Raw genomic sequence first — 21,287 nt, forward strand, 5'->3', positions numbered from 1 at the left:
AGAGAAAAAATATAATTCCTTTTGATATTTATTTCTCATGGCTTCAACATGTATTGTATTGTTACATTATGTTTCACAATGTATGAAACAATAGGTGAATAACTGCATCCCTAACCTCATAAACAGTGTCATCAAAAAAGATGCAATCTCTGAAGGACTTGTTTGGTTAAAAAGTTAATGAATAAACCAATAAAACTAATCCAAATGATAATGAACGATACATATGACTTTATGATGCTTGCATAAGTGAAATTATTGCAGCATATTATAGTCAAAAGCAGACTGATGAATTGGGATCTAAATCGAAAACTAATAAACATGTAATACTCAATGAAACACTGATCATAATCAAAACATCAGACCAACTCTGTGATTTGTGTGCAGAATTTATGTCATAAAAATAAGAAAGTTGTTTAACAAACTATCATTAAAATAGTTCACTATTGAGGATCAGCCAGGTGTACGCGAAGCACGTAAACAAGTGCCGACAAAGTTATTCATTTACCTGTGCTGTGCCGTCTCCATCCTTTCTCGCACACCTGGCTGTTCCTCTCTTTGCACCCCTCCCTCTTAACAAATAGTGAACTGTGTCAAAATTTTGATGATAGTTTGTTAAACAACTTGTTTATTTTTGGGAAAAAAATCACAGAAGTGGTCTGATGTTTTGATTACAATCAGTGTTTTATTGAGTATTATATGTTTATTAGTTTTAGAGTTAGATCGCAATTCATCGGTTCACTTTTGAGCCAAATGGACTATATCAGGCTTTTGATGATTTATGTATAAAGAACCCAGTATTATACTGCAATGACAAGGCTATCAGTACCTACAGTTATGTACCAGCAGAGACCATATAATATCTATTATATGGTCTCTGGTACCAGGAGAGTCCAAAGGATCATGAGGTAGTGTTATCTCCCCTTGCAACCAAAGCCGTTCCTTCAACAACTTAAGTTTTGTTAGTTTGTTTATTGTTAAACAGCACTCAGCAATATTACAGCAGGGGGTGGAAATAACCCATTGCCCGACGTCCGAGTCCAGTGTTTTATTCTGTCGAGCAAGCACATTTGTATATCACGCTGTACCGGTGTCCAGTTGACATTCCAATGTTAATTATGTTGTTTATTTAAAGAATCACCAAGAAAATCGGCCGGTATAGCGGATAAATTATCAGGGCAAGTGATTTTACATGTGCCACTGTACCGGAGTACACTAGCAATTTTAAAGTTATTTCCACCCCTGTACAGCTATATGATGGTGGTCTGAAATTAATTAAGTCCGGACCAGACAATCCAGTGATCAACAGCATGAGCATCGATCTACACGATCGGGATATGATGACATGTGTCAATTAGTCAGCCAGTCTGACCACCCCATCCTGTTAGTCACCTCTTACAACAAGCATGGGTTACTGAAGATTCATTCTAACCTGGATCTCCTCAGTATCAACAAGTTAAGTGGAATCCTCATCATGAAACTTTAGTATGGTGTTGCATCAGTGCTTTGCCACTTTATTTCTTTCGCTGAAGCATCTTCACCCAGATTCCATTTTCTGCTTCCAGGATACCAAGTTTCTTGAAAGTCATTGGAACCTGTTGATAATTAAGTGCCATATTAACCACTTTATATGTTGAAACTAATAACAGACGTTTGGTTTTGTGGCCTTACATGTTTGAGCTACTTACACAATTCTAGAATTTTATCATGTTTCAACTGATCATCAATATAGAAAGACAGACATTTCGTAGCGTTTTCCTTACCTGAGTTTTCTCACTCCTGATTGGTTTAAAGTTCTGCAGAAGTCTGGCAATCCCAATCTTCGCTTCCAATAGCGCCAGTCTCATCCCAATACAGTTCCTCGGCCCAGCACCAAATGGAATATATGCGAGAGGATTGCGTTTTGCTTTGGCTTCGGTGGTAAATCTAGAAACATGGACATAGGAAACATCAGGCTGAACTCTCCACAGCATCACATTACTGCCTCAAGCTAATTTGTAGATCATGTCACCATACTTTTGTCTTGTTTGTAAAAAAACATGCTTATTCTGGATTAAACAGACTGGCCTAATGTTAAGTTCAGAGTGCCTAACATGTTGTATCGTGAAGTGTCATGTCGTGTCTTGACGTGTTGTGTCGTGTCGTGTCGTATCGTCTCTTATATACAACAACAGTAAGGAGGATAACAATATATCTCATAGGGAATGTATCACAATCTGTTCAAAGAGCTTTGATGACAGCCAAAGGAGAGGTAAAAACCAATTTAGACCAAGCATAAATATTCAAAAGGACACAATTTTTAATGTTTTTGCCCATGTTATCAATGAAAGGTAATCATTTTGTCTGAAGGTGTAGACGTTTAAAACATACGACAGATGAAAGATATAATTTGTTAAATAAAGTGTGTAAGAAGTGAAGAATGACTACATCTCACTAGTCTTCAAAACCTAAATCTAAACTGTAAACCTAAAAGTCCCATACTTTTAACTACTTTAATAAGAAAGATAAATATATTGTCATATGTAGAGTGACCTTTAAACAAAAAGACATTCATGATTTATTTAGACCTATTAGGAGGCCAATATTGAACCCCAGGTCAGAAACAAATGTCTGTAAAAAAAACCTAAACACAATAAAACACTACCCATTTCATGGTGTTATATGTAGATGGCTTGAACACCCAATCGTGAAGGTCCGGGAAAGAATTGATCTTCAGTAACCCATGCTTGTCGTACGAGGCGACTAACAGAATTGGGTGGTCAGGCTCGCTGACTTGGTTGACACATGTCATCGGTTCCAAATTGCGCAGATCAATGCTCATGCTGTTGATCACTGGATTGTCTGGTCCAGGCTCGATTATTTACATGCCGCCATACAGCAGGAATATTGCTGAGTGCGGCGTAAAACTCACTCACTCACTCACCCATGGCTTGAACAGCTGGGATAAATTCAAAAGGTGATATATACCTCTCAGGATCAAATCTCTCTGGGTCGGGCCAGTACTCCTCATCGTAGTGGATGGCAGCTATTGGGATTGTGATGTCCATATCCTTCGGGATCCTGATGCCACAGACCTCAACATCTTCCGTGCAGTGTCGGTCAAACCTACAATTAGTCATTAGGTGGTTGATTTATTCAGGTCTGAATCTATTTCAGCTTATAGTGAGGTCTGCTTGTCCATCTGTTTCAGAGAAATGTTGAAATAAAGCTTACAGACTGATGCAATGTCATTCAAATGAGAGCTGATCTTCTACACTAATTGTAGCACTCCCATGTGCTTCACGAACTAACTCCGGAGAGCGGAAGGTCGCGGGTTCGATCCCTGACCGCGTCATACCAAATGATGTTAAAATATGGTACTTGTTGGTCCCTGCCTGGCGCTCAGCATTAATGGGTACATCAAGGACTGGTCGGCTCGGAGTCAGTATAATGTGTCTGAGTGGGGTATTCATGCTTCACTGCGGCATGGTATCTCAGTGGGCTAGCACTATAAAACCAGCTTCAGTCTGGGCTAGTACAAGCAGCCGCACCTACACATACACAGGCATGCACGTCGTCATACGAGCGAAATATTCTCAAGCACGACGTTAAACCCAATTTCACCTCACGAACTAACTAAACTACAAATGTCATGAGGTTTGAGTCAAATGCCATGTGACCTCTGTATCTAGTGACCTTGACCTAAATATCGAGGTCACTCATGTGATTGTGGCCTGAACCAGACCTGTTTAAATGGACTGCTCAAGACACATAAACAGAGATTACACGCCCTGGACAGAGAGACAGATGACCAGGACATGAGCAGAAGCTACTGACCTGGTAGAGGGAGGGAAGAGTCGGATTTTCTCACTGACGCACATATCCAGGTACTGAAGCTCACTACTGACCTGGTAGAGGGAGGGAAGAGTCGGAGTGTCTCACTGACGCACATATCCAGGTACAGAAGCTCACTACTGACCTGGTGGAGGGAGGGAAGAGTCGGAGTGTCTCACTGACGCACATATCCAGGTACAGAAGCTCACTACTGACCTGGTGGAGGGAGGGAAGAGTCGGAGTGTCTCACTGACGCACATATCCAGGTACAAAATCTCACTACTGACCTGGTAGAGGGAGGGAAGAGTCGGAGTGTCTCACTGACGCACATATCCAGGTACAGAAGCTCACTACTGACCTGGTAGAGGGAGGGAAGAGTCGGAGTGTCTCACTGACGCACATATCCAGGTACAGAAGCTCACTACTGACCTGGTAGAGGGAGGGAAGAGTCGGAGTGTCTCACTGACACACATATCCAGGTACAGAAGCTCACTACTGACCTGGTAGAGGGAGGGAAGAGTCGGAGTGTCTCACTGACGCACATATCCAGGTACAGAAGCTCACTACTGACCTGGTAGAGGGAGGGAAGAGTCGGAGTGTCTCACTGACACACATATCCAGGTACAGAAGCTCACTACTGACCTGGTAGAGGGGAGGGAAGAGTCGGAGTGTGTCACTGGCTCACACATATCCAGGTACAGAAGCTCACTACTGACCTGGTAGAGGGAGGAAGAGTCGGATTTTCTCACTGGCAGCACATATCCAGGTACAGAAGCTCACTACTGACCTGGTAGAGGGAGGGAAGAGTCGGAGTGTCTCACTGACGCACATATCCAGGTACAGAAGCTCACTACTGACCTGGTAGAGGGAGGGAAGAGTTGGAGTGTCTCACTGACGCACATATCCAGGTACAGAAGCTCACTACTGACCTGGTAGAGGGAAGAGTCGGAGTGTCTCACTGACACACATATCCAGGTACAGAAGCTCACTACTGACCTGGTAGAGGGAGGAAGAGTCGGAGTGTCTCACTGACACACATATCCAGGTACAGAAGCTCACTACTGACCTGGTAGAGGGAGGAAGAGTCGGAGTGTCTCACTGACGCACATATCCAGGTACAGAAGCTCACTACTGACCTGGTAGAGGGAGGGAGGAAGAGACACATTACATCCAGGAGTGTCTCACTGACCTGGTACATATCCAGGTACAGAAGCTCACTACTGACCTGGTAGAGGGAGGAAGAGTCGAGTGTCTCACTGACGCACATATCCAGGTACAGAAGCTCACTACTGACCTGGTAGAGGGAGGAAGAGTCGGAGTGTCTCACTGACGCACATATCCAGGTACAGAAGCTCACTACTGACCTGGTAGAGGGAGGGAAGAGTCGGAGTGTCTCACTGACGCACATATCCAGGTACAGAAGCTCACTACTGACCTGGTAGAGGGAGGGAAGAGTCGGAGTGTCTCACTGGCACACATATCCAGGTACAGAAGCTCACTACTGACCTGGTAGAGGGAGGGAAGAGTCGGAGTGTCTCACTGGACGCACATATCCAGGTACAGAAGCTCACTACTGACCTGGTAGAGGGAGGAGAGAGTCGGAGTGTCTCACTGACGCACATATCCAGGTACAGAAGCTCACTACTGACCTGGTAGAGGGAGGGAAGAGTCGGAGTGTCTCACTGACACACATATCCAGGTACAGAAGCTCACTACTGACCTGGTAGAGGGAGGGAAGAGTCGGAGTGTCTCACTGACACACATATCCAGGTACTGAAGCTCACTACTGACCTGGTAGAGGGAGGGAAGAGTCGGAGTGTCTCACTGACACACATATCCAGGTACTGAAGCTCACTACTGACCTGGTAGAGGGAGGGAAGAGTCGGATTGTCTCACTGACACACATATCCAGGTACAGAAGCTCACTACTGACCTGGTAGAGGGAGGGAAGAGTCGGAGTGTCTCACTGACACACATATCCAGTTACTGAAGCTCACTACTGACCCTGGGAAGAGGGAGGGAAGAGTCGGAGTGTCTCACTGACACACATATCCAGGTACTGAAGCTCACTACTGACCTGGTAGAGGGAGGGAAGAGTCGGAGTGTCTCACTGACACACATATCCAGGTACTGAAGCTCACTACTGACCTGGTAGAGGGAGGGAAGAGTCGGAGTGTCTCACTGACACACATATCCAGGTACTGAAGCTCACTACTGACCTGGTAGAGGGAGGGAAGAGTCGGAGTGTCTCACTGACACACATATCCAGGTACTGAAGCTCACTACTGACCTGGTAGAGGGAGGGAAGAGTCGGAGTGTCTCACTGACACACATATCCAGGTACTGAAGCTCACTACTGACCTGGTAGAGGGAGGGAAGAGTCGGAGTGTCTCACTGACACACATATCCAGGTACAGAAGCTTACTGAAGCTCACTACTGACCTGGTAGACCTGGGAGGGAGGGAAGAGTCGGAGTGTCTCACTGACACACATATCCAGGTACTGAAGCTCACTACTGACCTGGTAGAGGGAGGGAAGAGTCGGAGTGTCTCACTGACACACATATCCAGGTACAGAAGCTCACTACTGACCTGGTAGAGGGAGGGAAGAGTCGGAGCGTCTCACTGACACACATATCCAGGTACTGAAGCTCACTACTGACCTGGTAGAGGGAGGGAAGAGTCGGAGTGTCTCACTGACACACATGTCGAGGTACTGAAGCTCACTACACTGCTCATAGGAAACCTCTTGCTGGAAAAGACAGATACTCTTTCTTACAAAGGAAACTACACAAACGAAAGAAACAAACTTTTATGCACTTCTTCATGATAAAACAAAGCCACCGGATTTGCATTCTGAGATACGTTTTTAAATTATACTTCAGTTGGTAACACTTGAATAAAGAAATATTGGTATGTGACTGCTTGGTTTGTATTTAGGAAACAGTTTGACATCACCAATAATGTCGTCATCATCAAATGCTGAAATGTACTGCCCATCTTGCTGCATTATTATGCATTATCAATTCAAGGATTGTGCAGGTTACAGGATAACAAGGGTGTAAGGCGGAAAGTATTTACAGGTATCTGCTCAAATAGAAGCAGCACTTTCGCTGATATTCACTTAGCATTTTAACATACCACCATCTACATCCTACCTCAGAACATTACTTATTGCCTTGAAATTAATCAAGCTAAATTGTAAGGCCCAACAGTTACCCAGTCTCAGGTTTGTACAAGAAAAAGAATATCAATGTCTGGTAATGAAAGATATAACCATATTTTACAAAAACTCAAAGATGACCTTGACCTTTGATAGAGATATTACCAATATTGCATGGGTAGGAACTATGCAAATGTAAGGTTCCATGCCTGTAGAGGTAACCAGGGCTCAGAACATGACAATGATATAACCATCTATAACGAAACCATGACCAATGACCTTAATAAAGTGAATGCAGTTGACATTTGAAGTGGCTGGAGTTGTCAAGAAACATACAAATTTAATATTCCATACCAGTCTAGGTACACATACCTCAAAATCTGATTATAATCTACCAAAGTTTGAGAAAGTTGAGAAAAACGGAATGGTGACCTTGACACATCACTGATCTTGATCAAAATCTTTTCATAGAAGAGCCCCATACTAGAGTAGGTATATACAGTGTATATAACATAGCCCATCCCATCGTCCTTGACGGTCTATTTTTGTGAAGGATGGCCTATTAAATAGCACACTGGTAATAATAATACACTTGTATATACTGTTTCTAATGATAACACATGAACATTTTGATTAAAATCTTTTTTCATCTTATGATCTTGACCTTGAAATCTATGAAAGATTAATGTCTAGTGTCAATATCTTTGAAAAATTGAAAAATTCACTGAATTCAGGCTTCATTAGGCTGCATATTATCAGGAAATCAATACCAGCAGATTTATCAACCTTTTGTACATGTCTGTTCTTACGTTCATTGATTCACCTTATCTCCCAGTACTCTGTCTACCTCCTGGATGACTTGTTCACAGACGTCCGGGTTGAGGGCCAGGTTATAGATGAGGAACGCCATGGTGGTGGCTGTCGTGTCGTATCCAGCGACAAGGATGGTGAGGGCCTGGCCGTGGATATCTTCTGTTGTCAAGCCTGGTATGAAATTATCAAATTATTGAAGAACAAATGTGTGAGTGAGTGAGTGAGTGAGTGAGTGAGCGAGGTTCTGTAGCTCACCATTGAGTGAGTGAGTGAGTGAGTGAGTGAGTGAGTTTCGGTTTTATGCCGCTTTTAGCAATATTCCAGCAATATCAGGGTGGGGGGGACACTGAAATGGGCTTCGCACATCATATCCATTTGGGGAATCGAACCCGGCTCTTCGGCATGATGAGCGAACGCTTTAACCACAAAGCTACCCCACCGCCCCATATTGTTTGGAACTTTTGCATCATTAGAGGTATGTGGAATAAATTCAGCAGCATGTTTAAGATTATGTAACTCCTACAGCAACATGCATGTGGCTGCTTGTGCTGGTCTGCTGTTATACAGGTCTTATAGTGCCAACCCACTGAGAAACCATGCAACAGGTTAACAGCTTCCTCAGACACAGTATACTAACTGAGCGAACCTGTCCTTGTTTTATACTCTTAATGCAGAGCACCAGGCAGGGTAACAACAACTAACACTTTTTAAACATATTTGGTAAGATGCTACTGTATGACTTCCCACTTGCCGGGCAGATACTATATCAATGGAGGCAGTCTAGCAACGTTATATCAAGAAGAATAATGACAATTATTATGGATATACAACATCTTTTATTCTGTGGAGGCGACGTTTCGACATATGTTCTAATGTCGTTGTCACTTGCTTGACAACGACATCAGAACCAATGTCGGAACGTCGCCTCCACAGAATAAAAGAAGTTGTATATCCATAATAATTGTCATTATTCTTCATCAACTCAACTTCTAAATGCCCATCAAAGAAAACTTTAAATCAAGAAGATGAAAATACACCAAAATGTTACAGAAGTTTCTATTTGGCAATTATCACGTGTCCCTGTGTCTTATCTCTGACTCACCCCTGCTGCTCCAGGTCTGTGAGGTCACTAGACTGTCTCTGTGATCAATCTCCTTGTCCACCTCCTCACTACCAACCTCTGCGTCGATCATCATCTGGAGGAGGTCGTTACTTTTCTACAATAGAAGTCATAGTTCTGAACAAACCATCTCAGAGCTGGGTCAGCAAAATATCATGCAGTCAGATGTCCAATATATTATTATTATCTACAAAAAGAAGTAAATTGTTTGGTGGTGAAAATAGCTTTAGAATTGAAACTGCTGATTTTGGGAAAACCAAGGTATTCAGAAACAGTGAGTGAGTGAGTGAGTTTAGTTTTACGCCACACTCAGCAATATCCCAGCTATATGGCGGCGGTCTGTAAATAATCGAGTCTGGACCAGACAATTCAGTGATCAACAGCATGAGCATCGATCTGCGCAATTATCAGAAACAGTGGTCACACACTCTTCAGTTACAGTAATTTTGTATTCTATATTGTAGGTTGTTATTGCTTGAACACAATTACCTGGCTACTGCTTCTCCGTTGTTTGATTGCATCATCAGTGACCTTCACAAAGAAACAGGTGAGACTCTTCGGCCAGATACTAATATTGAACAGTTTCAGCAATGGCACAAGGAAGGGAAAGAAAACTGAAAGAGGTGAGTAACAGAGTTAGTGAAAGTTTTATTATGCCAGGGTCAGAAACAATCAATCCCAGTAGCCTGTAAATGATCAAGTCTAGCCCAGTCAACAGGTTGATAGCATGAACAGAGACCAATATCATTAGGTCACAATGACCAGTCATAAATATTCTAAGACAAACCAGTGATTGGCATCATGAGCAGTGTAGAAATATGACAATATGTGTAGAGATAGTTTAACAGATGTGATTTTTCAGATCTTAACTGACTAAAGATGATGCGGAAAGTTTGTTCAAGACAGTTTCACTAAACCAATAATATACAGACAAAAGGTCTAATTTTTTTACTGATTTGTGACACCCCCCATCATGACTCTCTTGTAAACCAGAATCCCCTGGGTAATGTGATGAAGTAGCCTGTCTCACAGTGCCTGAAAATTATTTTCTGCTCCACCCTGTAAAGATGTAAATGAATGAAGTCTAGCTTTTCCTCTGGTTCAGGTTCTCAATCTCCAGCATCAATGCTGCTCCTTCTCAGTTTAAATTACATATTTTCAGAGACTAAGGGACCATTCATAATTTATGGCTAGGGGGGTTGATGATGATTTTAATGGGGGGGGTCACCCATTTTGTTCTGGGGAGATAGGTGGGGTCAGTAAATTTTGTACACACTTACTAGGGGGGTCAGTAATTTTGTCTGGAAATTGGTAATATAGTAAAGAAGTCAGTGCCACAAGACCCACTTACAAATAAGAATAATCAGCCAGATCTTTGGGTTAAAGAATGCCTTGGCACCCCTTACAAAGGCATTGTTGGGATCATTCATGGAGTCGATGTCAATGCCAAATGCTGTGCTGCATATGGTGTCCATTGTATATGCTCCAGTCAACCTGTCAATAACAAAATGAGTGTAACAGTAAAGTCCATCCTTGCTTGGACAGCATATGTTTTTAATTAATCTTAACTCTAAATAAGTTGCTAAATGTGATTTAAAGAGTGGTAATTTCTGAATTTTCCTAAATCTGATTAACATAGAATTGGGTTTGAATACACTGTCATCAACAGGGATGGAAATAACCCATTGCCCGACGTCCGAGTCCAGTATTTTTCCCAGTTGGGCAAGCAAATTTGTATATCACGTTGTACCAATGTCCAGTTGACTTTCCAATGTTAATAATGTTGTTTATTTAAAAAATCAACAAGAAAATCGGCCGGTATAGAGGAAAAATTATCAGGGCAAGTGATTTTACATGTGCCACTGTACCTGAGTACACTAGCAATTTTAAAGTTATTTCTACCCCTGATCGATATCACATCCATTGTGTATAGATGATCATTAGCAGCATCCTGTAAACTTGGGGTAAGATGTCATGAAACCTCTTGTACTTCCAAAAAGGTGTGTCCAGCTTATTCATCAAAATAGTGGCAATCAGTGTGCTTATTCCAAGCCAAGCAGTGCTTGTTTTATTCACTTACTGCAGAGTACCATATGTCTACACTCTTTCATATGACACAGACCGCCTCCGTGGTGTTGTGGTTAGAACGTCCGCCTGGAGAGCGGAAGGTCGCGGGTTCGATCCCCGACCGCGTCATACCAAAAGACCTTAAAATATGGTACGTGTTGGTCCCTGCCTGGCATTAATGGGTACAACAAGGACTGGTCGGCTCGGAGTCAGTATAATGTGTCTGAGTGGGGTATTCATGCTTCACTGCGGCATGGTATCTCCGTGGGCTAGCACCATAAAACCAGCTTAAGTCTGGGCTAGTACAAGCAGCCGCACATACACATACACACGCATGCACATCGTCATATGAGCGAAATATTCTCAAACACGACTTAAACCCAATTTCACCTCACCTCATATATGACATGGCCAGGCATTAAACCAACAATCTGCTCTCAAGGCAGATGCTCTTATCTATTGAACCATAGTGGTGGCTTATTACAATATACTGTAACATGTAAACAATGAAATTTCAGATTTGTTACTTATTAATTGACTGACTGAGGTTGGTTTTACGCCGCTTTTAGCAATATTCCAGCAACCTGGCGTGGGACACCAGAAATTGGCTTCACACAGTTACTAATTAAACTTCCTTGAAATTGTCTTTCTTAAGGAATGCAAAAGAGATAAACTTTATTTTTGCAATCAACCTCAAGTCAAGTCTCATTTGAATTTTACTCTTTTTCAAAGTAGCTGTAATATGAATATCTTGTCACTTTAAATAATATTTTGGTATCTTTTCTCTTTTCCTAGATTAACTCCCCAACAAAAAAACAACCCAGAAAGCAATTTATTATGTTTGTCTCACAAACCTGGTCTATATAGCTGTTGATTTCAGTATAATTGTTCATACTTTGGGGTGGTATTGTTTTGTTGCTGTATTTCTTTGACCCAAGAATGGGTTGCTGAAGATCAATTCTAAGCTGAAGCTCCCTGGGTACTGTCTTAAGTGTATGTTTATACCATCGGTATGGCTTCATCTTGACATACTAAATCTTCACTTACTCTTTCACCTCAAATTCTTCTCCAGACTCGGCCTTGACCTTGAAGTGTTGGACAAGAGTGTCTGAGGTCTTGTTAAGCAGGCCGACCATCTATATTACACACGGACATTATGGTTCACAAAATGCATGACAGTAGTTACAGCAGCAAAAGTACTAACGACACCTTTGGGAGGTTCATTTCATGTGACCATTCGGCTGAATAGCCATTATATACAATATAATGAACCTCAAAGGTTAAAATAAATATCAATGGACCACACTAACAGCACATATATAGGTAGCAAAGAAAAGACCCCGAATAATATAAATAACATTGTGAACTATATAAAGTGCCGTATAATATGAATGATATTGTGCTATAAAGGTGCCCACAAAAGGACAACAAATGTTATAGAACAACATTCACTAGCAAGAACACCAGATGGTGCTGTCATCTCTGCAACAGCCTCAGTTAGATCAACTTATTCCACTGTGTAGATGACACATGTGTTCAATGTTGAGTTCAACTACTAATAATACATATAAAACATTGTATTTCATTTTGAATGAAGATGGCTGAGTAATGGCCACAAATGTGTCTTCCAATATGGAGTGAGTGAGTGAGTGAGTGAGTGAGTGAGAGTGAGTGAGTGAGTGAGTGAGTGAGCGAGCGAGGAAGTGAACAAGCATGGTTTAATGCTGTTTAGGAATATATTCAAAATGGTCATCAAAATGGTATTCATCCACTGCACCCATGAGAGCAATTATACCAGTCATGGGTGTTGATTTTTTTTGTTTAACGCCCCTGGACCAGACAATCCAGTGATCAACAGCATTAGCATCGACCTAATGCAATTGGGATGTGATGATGTGTCAACCAAGTCAGCGAACCTGACCACCCGATCCTGTCGCCTCTAACGACAAGCATGGGTTGCTGAAGACCAGTTCTAACCAAGATCGTCAAAGGGTCCAAAGTCATAGGTGGGATGAGGGAAAGCCTAACCACTAGGCTACCTTACTGCCTGGACTTTCAGCCTGGTCTGGTAAACTAAAAAGACAACCTTTAAATAATTGTGCAACCAAATACCTTTTTGAGTTTTCCTGAACTGAATGTAGGCGACAGCAAGCTTCTGACGTGTTTCCAGTGATCGTTGCGTATTGTTGTCATGGCATAGTTCAGAGGGTAGTCATTCACCCCTTCAAAAGCCTGGAGAATACAATATACAATGAATACACATATCAGCTCTGCAGCTGTTAGAGACCATAAATATACAGTAATTGGTCAACACAAACGTTTCAACAACTCAAACTTCCAAATCTTCTGAAATAACAAATCCCAGCTTACAAATCATTATGTAGACAAACATTTGCAATCACGATATAAAGAAGCTGTTATCCATAAAGTTTGTCAATATTCTACTTCCCAGCTTCTAAAATGCCACTCAAAGAAGTGACAAGTCACTGTTTGTACAAAGTATTCACTGTACAAAGCATCCTGTTCCAATTAGCGACTCCATCCAACTTCTACACCAATATGTTACTGATCTATGTACGCGCCCCCTACTGAGGGAGAACATGTAAAACACTCCTTATTTTCTTGTGTATTGATATACCACAGAATTGTTAAACTGAAACAATTGGAGCAGGGGTATATTGTCACTAAATAACTTTTATTGACAAAGGTTTATGCTAAGCAGCATTTGAACTTACTCACTGTTTTATTAAAGGTTTCATTAAAGGCAACATAAAACACAACTTTGCAGATTCTGATACCTTTCGGTATGGACATAGCGAAACAAATCGTCAAAAATGCAAATTCAACTTATAAAGTTGAAAAATAACGCGATGAAAAAAAACGCGCGAAATCGGAGTTCAAACGTTTCACTAATTTTCCCCAGACTTTTCTGGGGAAAACGGGTTTCAACAGCTGGGCTGCGCTCATAGCATGTGCGCAGTGAAATAGGTTCGCGCAGCTTGGAAGCGGGTTGTCGGGTGAATACTCGGTGAAGGCTTTGGTGTGAGCTATTTTTCTAATGTTTTGTTGATATCTCACAGGCCGTGAGCTTTTTATATGTTATGACAGTAAATTAACTGTTTATATAATTTCATTTGTCTATTTCACCACATGTTCTTCTTACCGAGACACTTTCTCAGTTCGATACTTAAAAGCAATGTCATTATTTAAGCGTTGACACAATTTCTAACTGTGATATAGATATGTCGTTGTCACAGACAAAACTCAATGTCTTGTTTTATTGACACCTGTGTGTCTGCCTGCCTGTCTGCTAATGACAATATTCAATACACAACTGCGATCACTGACCACATGCAATTTGAACTTAACACCAATCAGGCTATACACCATAAACAAAACGCATTGATTTATGGCCCGAGTTCGGTCTCTGTCACATTATGTAATTACACAGACAGGCAGGTGTGATACTTGAACATATGACATGTTATGATGTCTGTTGATTGCAAAATGTTATACACAAAAAATGAGCATGTATTTACAAAACCCAACATCTCTATATATACACACACAATGAGCCATGAAGGCGTCATCTGCTAATGAACCAGCCGTTACACTTGAGTGCACACCCACCCGCTTTGACTGGGTTCGGTATCCCGGCTGCTTCGTTTCGAGGGAGGTAAACCCAAGTACAAAATATTGCACTTTTGATTTGCGATTATTCGCTTATAATTTTGTTTATTTGTTTTTTCATAATCAGCAATGCATATTATATGTCATGAAGAAGTGATAATTGTGTTTTAATTATGTTTGATTTTTTGGTTGCATGTGACCTTTAAGTGCCCTAATTTGTCAATTTTCAAGCTTCCTTTAAACTGAAGGGCAAAGAAGTTTTCTAGTATGTAATGGAACATTGAAGGAACTGTATATTTAACTATTACTCATTCTGAAACTATTAGTTGAATGTGGCTTGGTAACGTTTTATAAAAATTGGGTAATATTGAGTAAAAACTGGATAATATTGTGTAAAACCTGGGTAATATTGTCTAAAATCTGGGTAATGTTGTGTAAAAATACACTGGTTCCATGAAGACTGGCATAAGAATTACATTTGTAGCCACATGACCATAATCATGTTTTATATGGTGTGAATTTGTCCCCCCCCACCAAACCCAACAAATTTACTGATTCCCAAAGAGAAGCTATCCATCAGCAGTTGTGTAAGATGTTCATCTTATCTTTAAATTTTTTAAAGCTAAATTATGTTTTACAAAGTGAAACCATGTAGAAGTATTCTTTGAGGTTTGTGGGGCGGTGGGGTAGCCTAGTGGTTAAAGCGGTTGCTCGTCACGCCGAAGACCTGGGTTCGAATCCCAACATGGGTACATTGTGTGAAGCCCATTTCTGGTGTCCCCTGCCGTGATGTTGCTGGAATATTGCTAAAAGCGGCGTAAAACTTAACTCAGTCAGTCAGTCAGTCTTTGAGGTGTGACTCACCACCAATACAGTTCAATATATTTGTGTAAAATTGCCAACTTAACATATTTACATTTAAAAATCAAACTGAGAGGTATAGTTTCTTTTGCCTCTCAGTATATCATGGCAACAGGTATTCTAGAGAGTCTCGATTTCCCAGGTACCATATTCACCTTAATACATGCCCAGTGAGTAATAAACATGACAAACCCTTCTGTTGATGAAACAGTTGAACTTCTTGATGAGGACTTCCTTCATGATGTTGATGTCAGTGATGAACATCATTGGGTAGCTGCCTTCAAATATCCTACATACAGATAAACATATATCATTAGTGAATCCTTTTGTGCACTGTCGTATCAAGTCTAGATAATGACTGTTCTGGGAATTATATTGACTTGCTCAGAGACTCATATTTGCCCCTAAGTCTGTAACAAATGCTGGTAAATATTCCCACATTTGAATTAAACATTTTTGATTTCTCTAACTAATGTTTCAGCTTTGTATTTCACTGATAACAAAAACAATGAAGCGTGACAAAGTTCTGATGCCTAGACTCACATTACTGAATTGAACAGATCCTAGGTGTAGGTAACGAAATGTGAAATGCATGCCCATGATATATATTTTGACAAACTGAAGACTCTGCATAGACAAAAGATGTCCACTTAATGTGTGATCAGTTTCATAAAATAGCTATATTGCTATTGAGGTTGATCACAAGTAAGGTTTTTGTTTTATCAGATATAAAACGACATGAATTTGAACAAATGTAAACAGATGTCATCCTCACCCAAATGCTTTATCCTTCTTGTACTGTCGATACCATTTTCTCTCCACAACCACTGATCCCTGTTACATGCAAAACGGTATTCTACATTACATATAATACACATAATATCAGAAAGTAGTGGCATTTCAAAACAAGAGTTACATAATGTCTTTCATGATCAGTGGCATTTAGAAGTTGTACATTGATGTCCAAGATATTTTTATGGATTAAAAAAATTAAAAATTAAAAAAGAAGTTTAATCCATAAAAATATCTTGGACAAGAGTTACATACCTTAGCAGTCTCACAATCTGCTGACTATGGAACCATCAATTCCCAAATCTCACAGAGTATAGTCGAATTTCAACTTGATTTAATAAAATGCCAATACTTTTTTTATAACAGGGATTTGGGGTGAGAACATAGGTGGAAACAACCAATCCTGGCCACAATGGGAAACAAAATGGTTTAGGTGGTCAGCCTCGGTCAGTTGGACAACATGGATTATTGTTTACAACATCAATCATTGAATTGTCTGGTCCAGATTTGATCATTTACAGGTCACTGTCATCCTACCGGAATATTGTTGAATGTGGCATTAAACAACAACCTCAAATAGAAATATATTCCCTTAATAGCATGAGGCATTATCACAAATATCTTTACCCCAAAATCTTGATTTAAGAAACATTGCACAAATTTTGAAAGTATACATAGTGATTTTACTTATTCACTACTATATCTCACTACACTTTATGCCAGGTAGATACAGCTAATGGGCAAGCAAACATCTATAATTCAAGATACCATTTTCTTGATTGCCATCACAAGAACCGATTCTCTAAGTAATTTTAACCTTTACCTCAGAAGATAGAAGATGGAAATGTCCAAACACAGGCACTGGTTTTGGTCCTTTCACGCCAAGTTTCTTGAATACGCCAAATTTGCGAGTCATGTACCTGTTGGCCAACAAAGTGAAGGTGAGAGAAATGGGGTTATTGTACTTATATATCAACATGCATAACGTCTGTGGGTGTGAGGTGGTGGTAGAGGTAGTGGTTGCGAGCATAATGGTGGTAGTTGCTGTTGTTGGTTTGTCTCTTAACGCCGCTTTCAGCAATATTCCAGCTATATGGAGTAAGCCTGTAAATAATCAAGTCTGGACCAGACAATCCAGTGATCAATAGCATGAACATCAGAACTACATTTGACATTTTTAATTATTTTTACACAGGAAAATTTCAACAGTGACTTCTTTTACCCTAATTCACATAATACAGCATTTAGCTACCCTGGTCTATCCAATAAGTGGTTCATTATTTTATACAACATAATAAGTTACATAAATTATTTTTCAGATATCAACATGTTAATGTGATCATGGTTACATTTGCTGCTTAATTTCACTAACAACATTTCATTCGCACAAAATTTGTAAATTTTTACCATGTTAACTACACATTTTGTACAAATAAAATCAAGTTTGATTTTCCAGTAAGGCCAATTGATTATTGATATTGCTGAGAATATAGAAGAGGTATTTGAAGTTGACAATATGTGTTTATAGGGAAAAGACTGCCTAACAAATTATCAATAAAACGTTAACTTACAAAACATATGCAATGGTTAGACCCACTCCACACAGTGACATGTACAAAAGGCCCATCCAGATCCCCATTGTGACCGCAATGAGCTTTCTCAGACAGATGACAGCAGGAAGAGTTGTTGGAGCAAAGTCAGCGTTTTGTTCAGCTGGAAAACCTCCCCATGACGTTCCTCGACCACTGGAATGATGATAAAAATCTGTAGGTTTTATACATTTAAAACGACCCTGACCTCTGATATGACGCAAAGGTTAAATGCATTTCAAAATACGATAAAAGCCTGTTGTACATAGCGCTATCTGAAGTGTCAGTGACACTGTCACCGGTTTCTGGGTCACAGTAGTACAGCAATAACACGACCGGGATCTTATGCTAGCCTAGAGGAACACGCCCTTGCAATCTCCGGGGACAGCATACCGACATATGATACTGTCCCTGAATTTTACCATTCACATCAATTATCAGCTGCCAATTGAGACAAATCGAGAATCCGCGTACCGTGTACCTTCAGTTACATGGCAGATGACGCTGATAACCTTGTCATCCACTTGGCCAACGGTGTCGATGTTGACCGCGTTACTATCACCTCAGCGACAAATTAACGCTACTGTGTAGTTTAGTAACGGTCAAAGGGAGATAACTTTGAATTAATCTAAATCCATAAAATCTGGTCTAAGTCGCCCTTACCAGAGACTATCTCTATTATATGGTCTCTAAGCTGGAAAGTATCGAGTCCAGAGAAACTCATATAAAAACTGGACAGTATTACGTACTTCGAGACTCGACAGTGTTATTTTATATATCACATTAAAAAGGGAAGAAATACAGAAATAGCATAACCATCAAAACTTCATATGAAGCTATTATTCTTACGGCGCAGTAACAATTTGTGATGTCATGAACAAATGGTAACGTCAGATCATTTCGTTCAAAACTATGCAGAAATGTGACGTCATATCTGACCAATCAAGATTTAAAAAATCGATAAGACGCAAACGTGTATATATTGATAGGGATAGAAAGGAATGAATAGAGGATATTATAATCGTGCCCATGTCATACTATGTTTACGACATGCGTGCCTAAATGTTGGTATTTCCCGAGCGAGAGCGAGGGATACACCGATATTTAGGCACGAGTGTCGTAAACATAGTATGACATGGGCACGATTATAATATTCTGTTTATTACCGAATTCGTCAAATTGAGGAAAATAAACCCAAATCTACTTTCAAACACAGGCTGGCTACCCACCGTCGCCGCACGTAGAACGCAACGTCACAGAAGAAACGTGACGTAATAGCATTGTTCATGACGTCACGTCATCTTGACAAAGTGATAGTTTGCCCTAGGGCATCGTATGAAATATATGAACCCCGATATGTTCGCCCTCGTAGGTAATAAAACTCGATATTTTAAGCACCACAAAATGTAAGTCTTATTACCCATGGGTTAGAACTATTGTTCATAAAATTGTATCTAAATGTGCAAATGTCACTGAACCCGTACCATTGTATGGTAACGTCATCCATGCGGCATTGTTTACGTCATTCGAATGTTATTTGTGTCGGAATGACGTCATGTTAGAAAACGACGTCTTAGCTGAAGATAGTTGACGTCATTCGACATTTCATTCGTGGTCAGTGCATTTTTCTGAAGAGGATCCTAAAACTTATGTTTGTTTGTTGGTTGAAGTGATGGTACTGCTGGATTGGTTGGTTGGTTTGTTATTTAATGCTGCACTGAGTAATATTCCAGCTATATGGCGGCGGTCTGTAAATAATCGAATCTGGACCAGACAATCCAGTGATCAACACCATGGACATCGTCTACGCAAGTGGGACACGATGACATGTGTCAGCCAAGTCCTCAAACTGACCACCTGATCCCGGTAGTCGCCTCTTACGACAGCAATAGGTTATTGAAGACAAATTCTCTGACTGAAACATCTACATCAAACATCAAGCTATTTGAGAAAAGGTCATGACTGAGTGCTGGTGATGATATCACATGCATGTTTTGCTGTTGCGCGAATGGCACAACGAGTGGAGCAATGATGTTTTCCCGTTAGTACTGAGTGGTGACTCTGACATGGACAATATGGCCAGTCGGCCTGTCATTGTGATACCATTACTGAAACTCTACCGAAACGTCATGGTATATGTCGTTAACGTCCATGAAACGTTCATTGGGACGTCTCCAAACTCGACTTCTTCTTTTCGTGTAAGCCCAATAGATTGCAAAGCTATATATTTAGATAGTATTAAGGACTTGTCCAACCTTTTTAGCAACAATCATGTGTAAGCCCGGGCTTTTTTTTATAATGGTAGCTACGCCCCTGTTCGGCCATGAAGTCGAGAGTGAACCTCGATTTGCCAGGAAACATGTCATAACCCCAACGTCAATTATCGCAGTGCTTACGTTCCAGACACCACTGACGTCTCTGACTCAAATGACGTCCAGTATGTTGTGGGGCGACACGTGGACATTGTACACGCCATCTGTGCTGACGATGTTGCACCGTCAGGGCATGTACTCTTACACCAGTTGCAGCAGGTCACCCGTGAAGATCCGGGTACGAATTGATCTTCAGTAACCCATGCTGTCGTAAGAGGCGACTAGCGGGGTCGGGCGGTCAGGCTTGCTGACTTGGTTGTCATCATATCCCAATTACGTAGATCGATGCTCATCTGTTGATCACAGGATTGTCTGGGGAGACTCGATTCTTTACAGACCGCTGCAATATAGCTGGAATATTGCTGAGTAAGGTGTTAAACAACAAACCAACCAACCCTTGCGTTGGAGGGCATGGCAGTTCATCAGCCGCTCCCTCGATGCCATCGTTCTGACTAAGTGAGTGAGTATGGTTTTACGCCGCTTTTAGCAATATTCCTGTAATATCACGGCGGGGGACACCAGAAAATGGCTTCACACATTGTACTGCTGGGAATATGTGGGGAATCGAACCCGGGTCTTCGGCGTGACGAGCGAACGCTTTAACCACTAGGCTACCCCCACCGCCCCCGTTCTGACAAAGACAAATCTTCCCTTGGTTGGAGTCAGAGCGGTGTCGTCCATCCACATTATGTTTTTTATGGTATCCGGCGCACAATCAGCTGATGGTAGATAGAGGATATGACACAACACAATTCTGAGGTGTGCCCACCTGCAACATGAATGTGACTTATACATGTTAGGATGATCAATAATGCTAGTTCCCCAAGGAATAACTATTTTTAATAAATAGGCTCTTTCGTTCTAAGAAAACAGTATGCGCCTGACCATAACCTCATAACCTCGTCTGAGCTAGAATGGTAAATCTGGCAAATCAACCCCGCCTGTGCTATCCGAGATGACTATCACAATGTTTCGTTTTGGAACTTGCTTTCTTCCGAAATGTTCTCCCACACAAATCATTGTAAGGTGTTGGGTATGTTCATGTAGTTACGTCTCAAATATCCCCCCACC

General features: G+C 41.0%; 1 protein-coding gene across 1 annotated transcript; it reads right to left on the minus strand.

Annotated features, from left to right (window-relative positions):
• Nucleotides 1-1,314: 1,314 nt before the first annotated feature.
• LOC124279834 (cytochrome P450 3A24-like) lies at nt 1,315-20,628 on the minus strand. The gene is made up of 15 exons (XM_046715743.1): nt 20,612-20,628; nt 17,827-18,000; nt 17,079-17,175; nt 16,239-16,297; nt 15,656-15,752; nt 13,085-13,204; nt 12,020-12,108; nt 10,257-10,399; nt 9,395-9,519; nt 8,888-9,002; nt 7,796-7,956; nt 6,473-6,561; nt 2,965-3,102; nt 1,761-1,923; nt 1,315-1,592 (listed from the first exon to the last, which is right to left on the minus strand). The coding sequence occupies exons 2-15, from the start codon at nt 17,892-17,894 to the stop codon at nt 1,512-1,514; spliced, it is 1,545 nt and encodes a 514-aa protein (XP_046571699.1). The 5' UTR covers nt 17,895-18,000; nt 20,612-20,628; the 3' UTR covers nt 1,315-1,511.
• Nucleotides 20,629-21,287: the final 659 nt, after the last annotated feature.

The sequence above is a fragment of the Haliotis rubra genome, unplaced genomic scaffold (genome assembly GCF_003918875.1).
Source record: "Haliotis rubra isolate DU_JTF1 unplaced genomic scaffold, ASM391887v1 Scf1, whole genome shotgun sequence".
NCBI lineage: Eukaryota > Metazoa > Mollusca > Gastropoda > Lepetellida > Haliotidae > Haliotis > Haliotis rubra.

What these genes read in the sequence shown, in the direction of transcription:
- LOC124279834 (XM_046715743.1), bottom strand. Translation starts at nt 17,894, where the DNA reads ATGGGGATCTGGATGGGCCTTTTGTACATGTCACTGTGTGGAGTGGGT. An exon ending in TCCATCTTCTATCTTCTGAG is followed by an intron (nt 16,298 to 17,078) that starts GTAAAGGTTAAA and finishes TGCATGTAACAG; the next exon opens with GGATCAGTGGTTGTGGAGAG. An exon ending in TCAGGAGTGAGAAAACTCAG is followed by an intron (nt 1,593 to 1,760) that starts GTAAGGAAAACG and finishes AATTATCAACAG; the next exon opens with GTTCCAATGACTTTCAAGAA.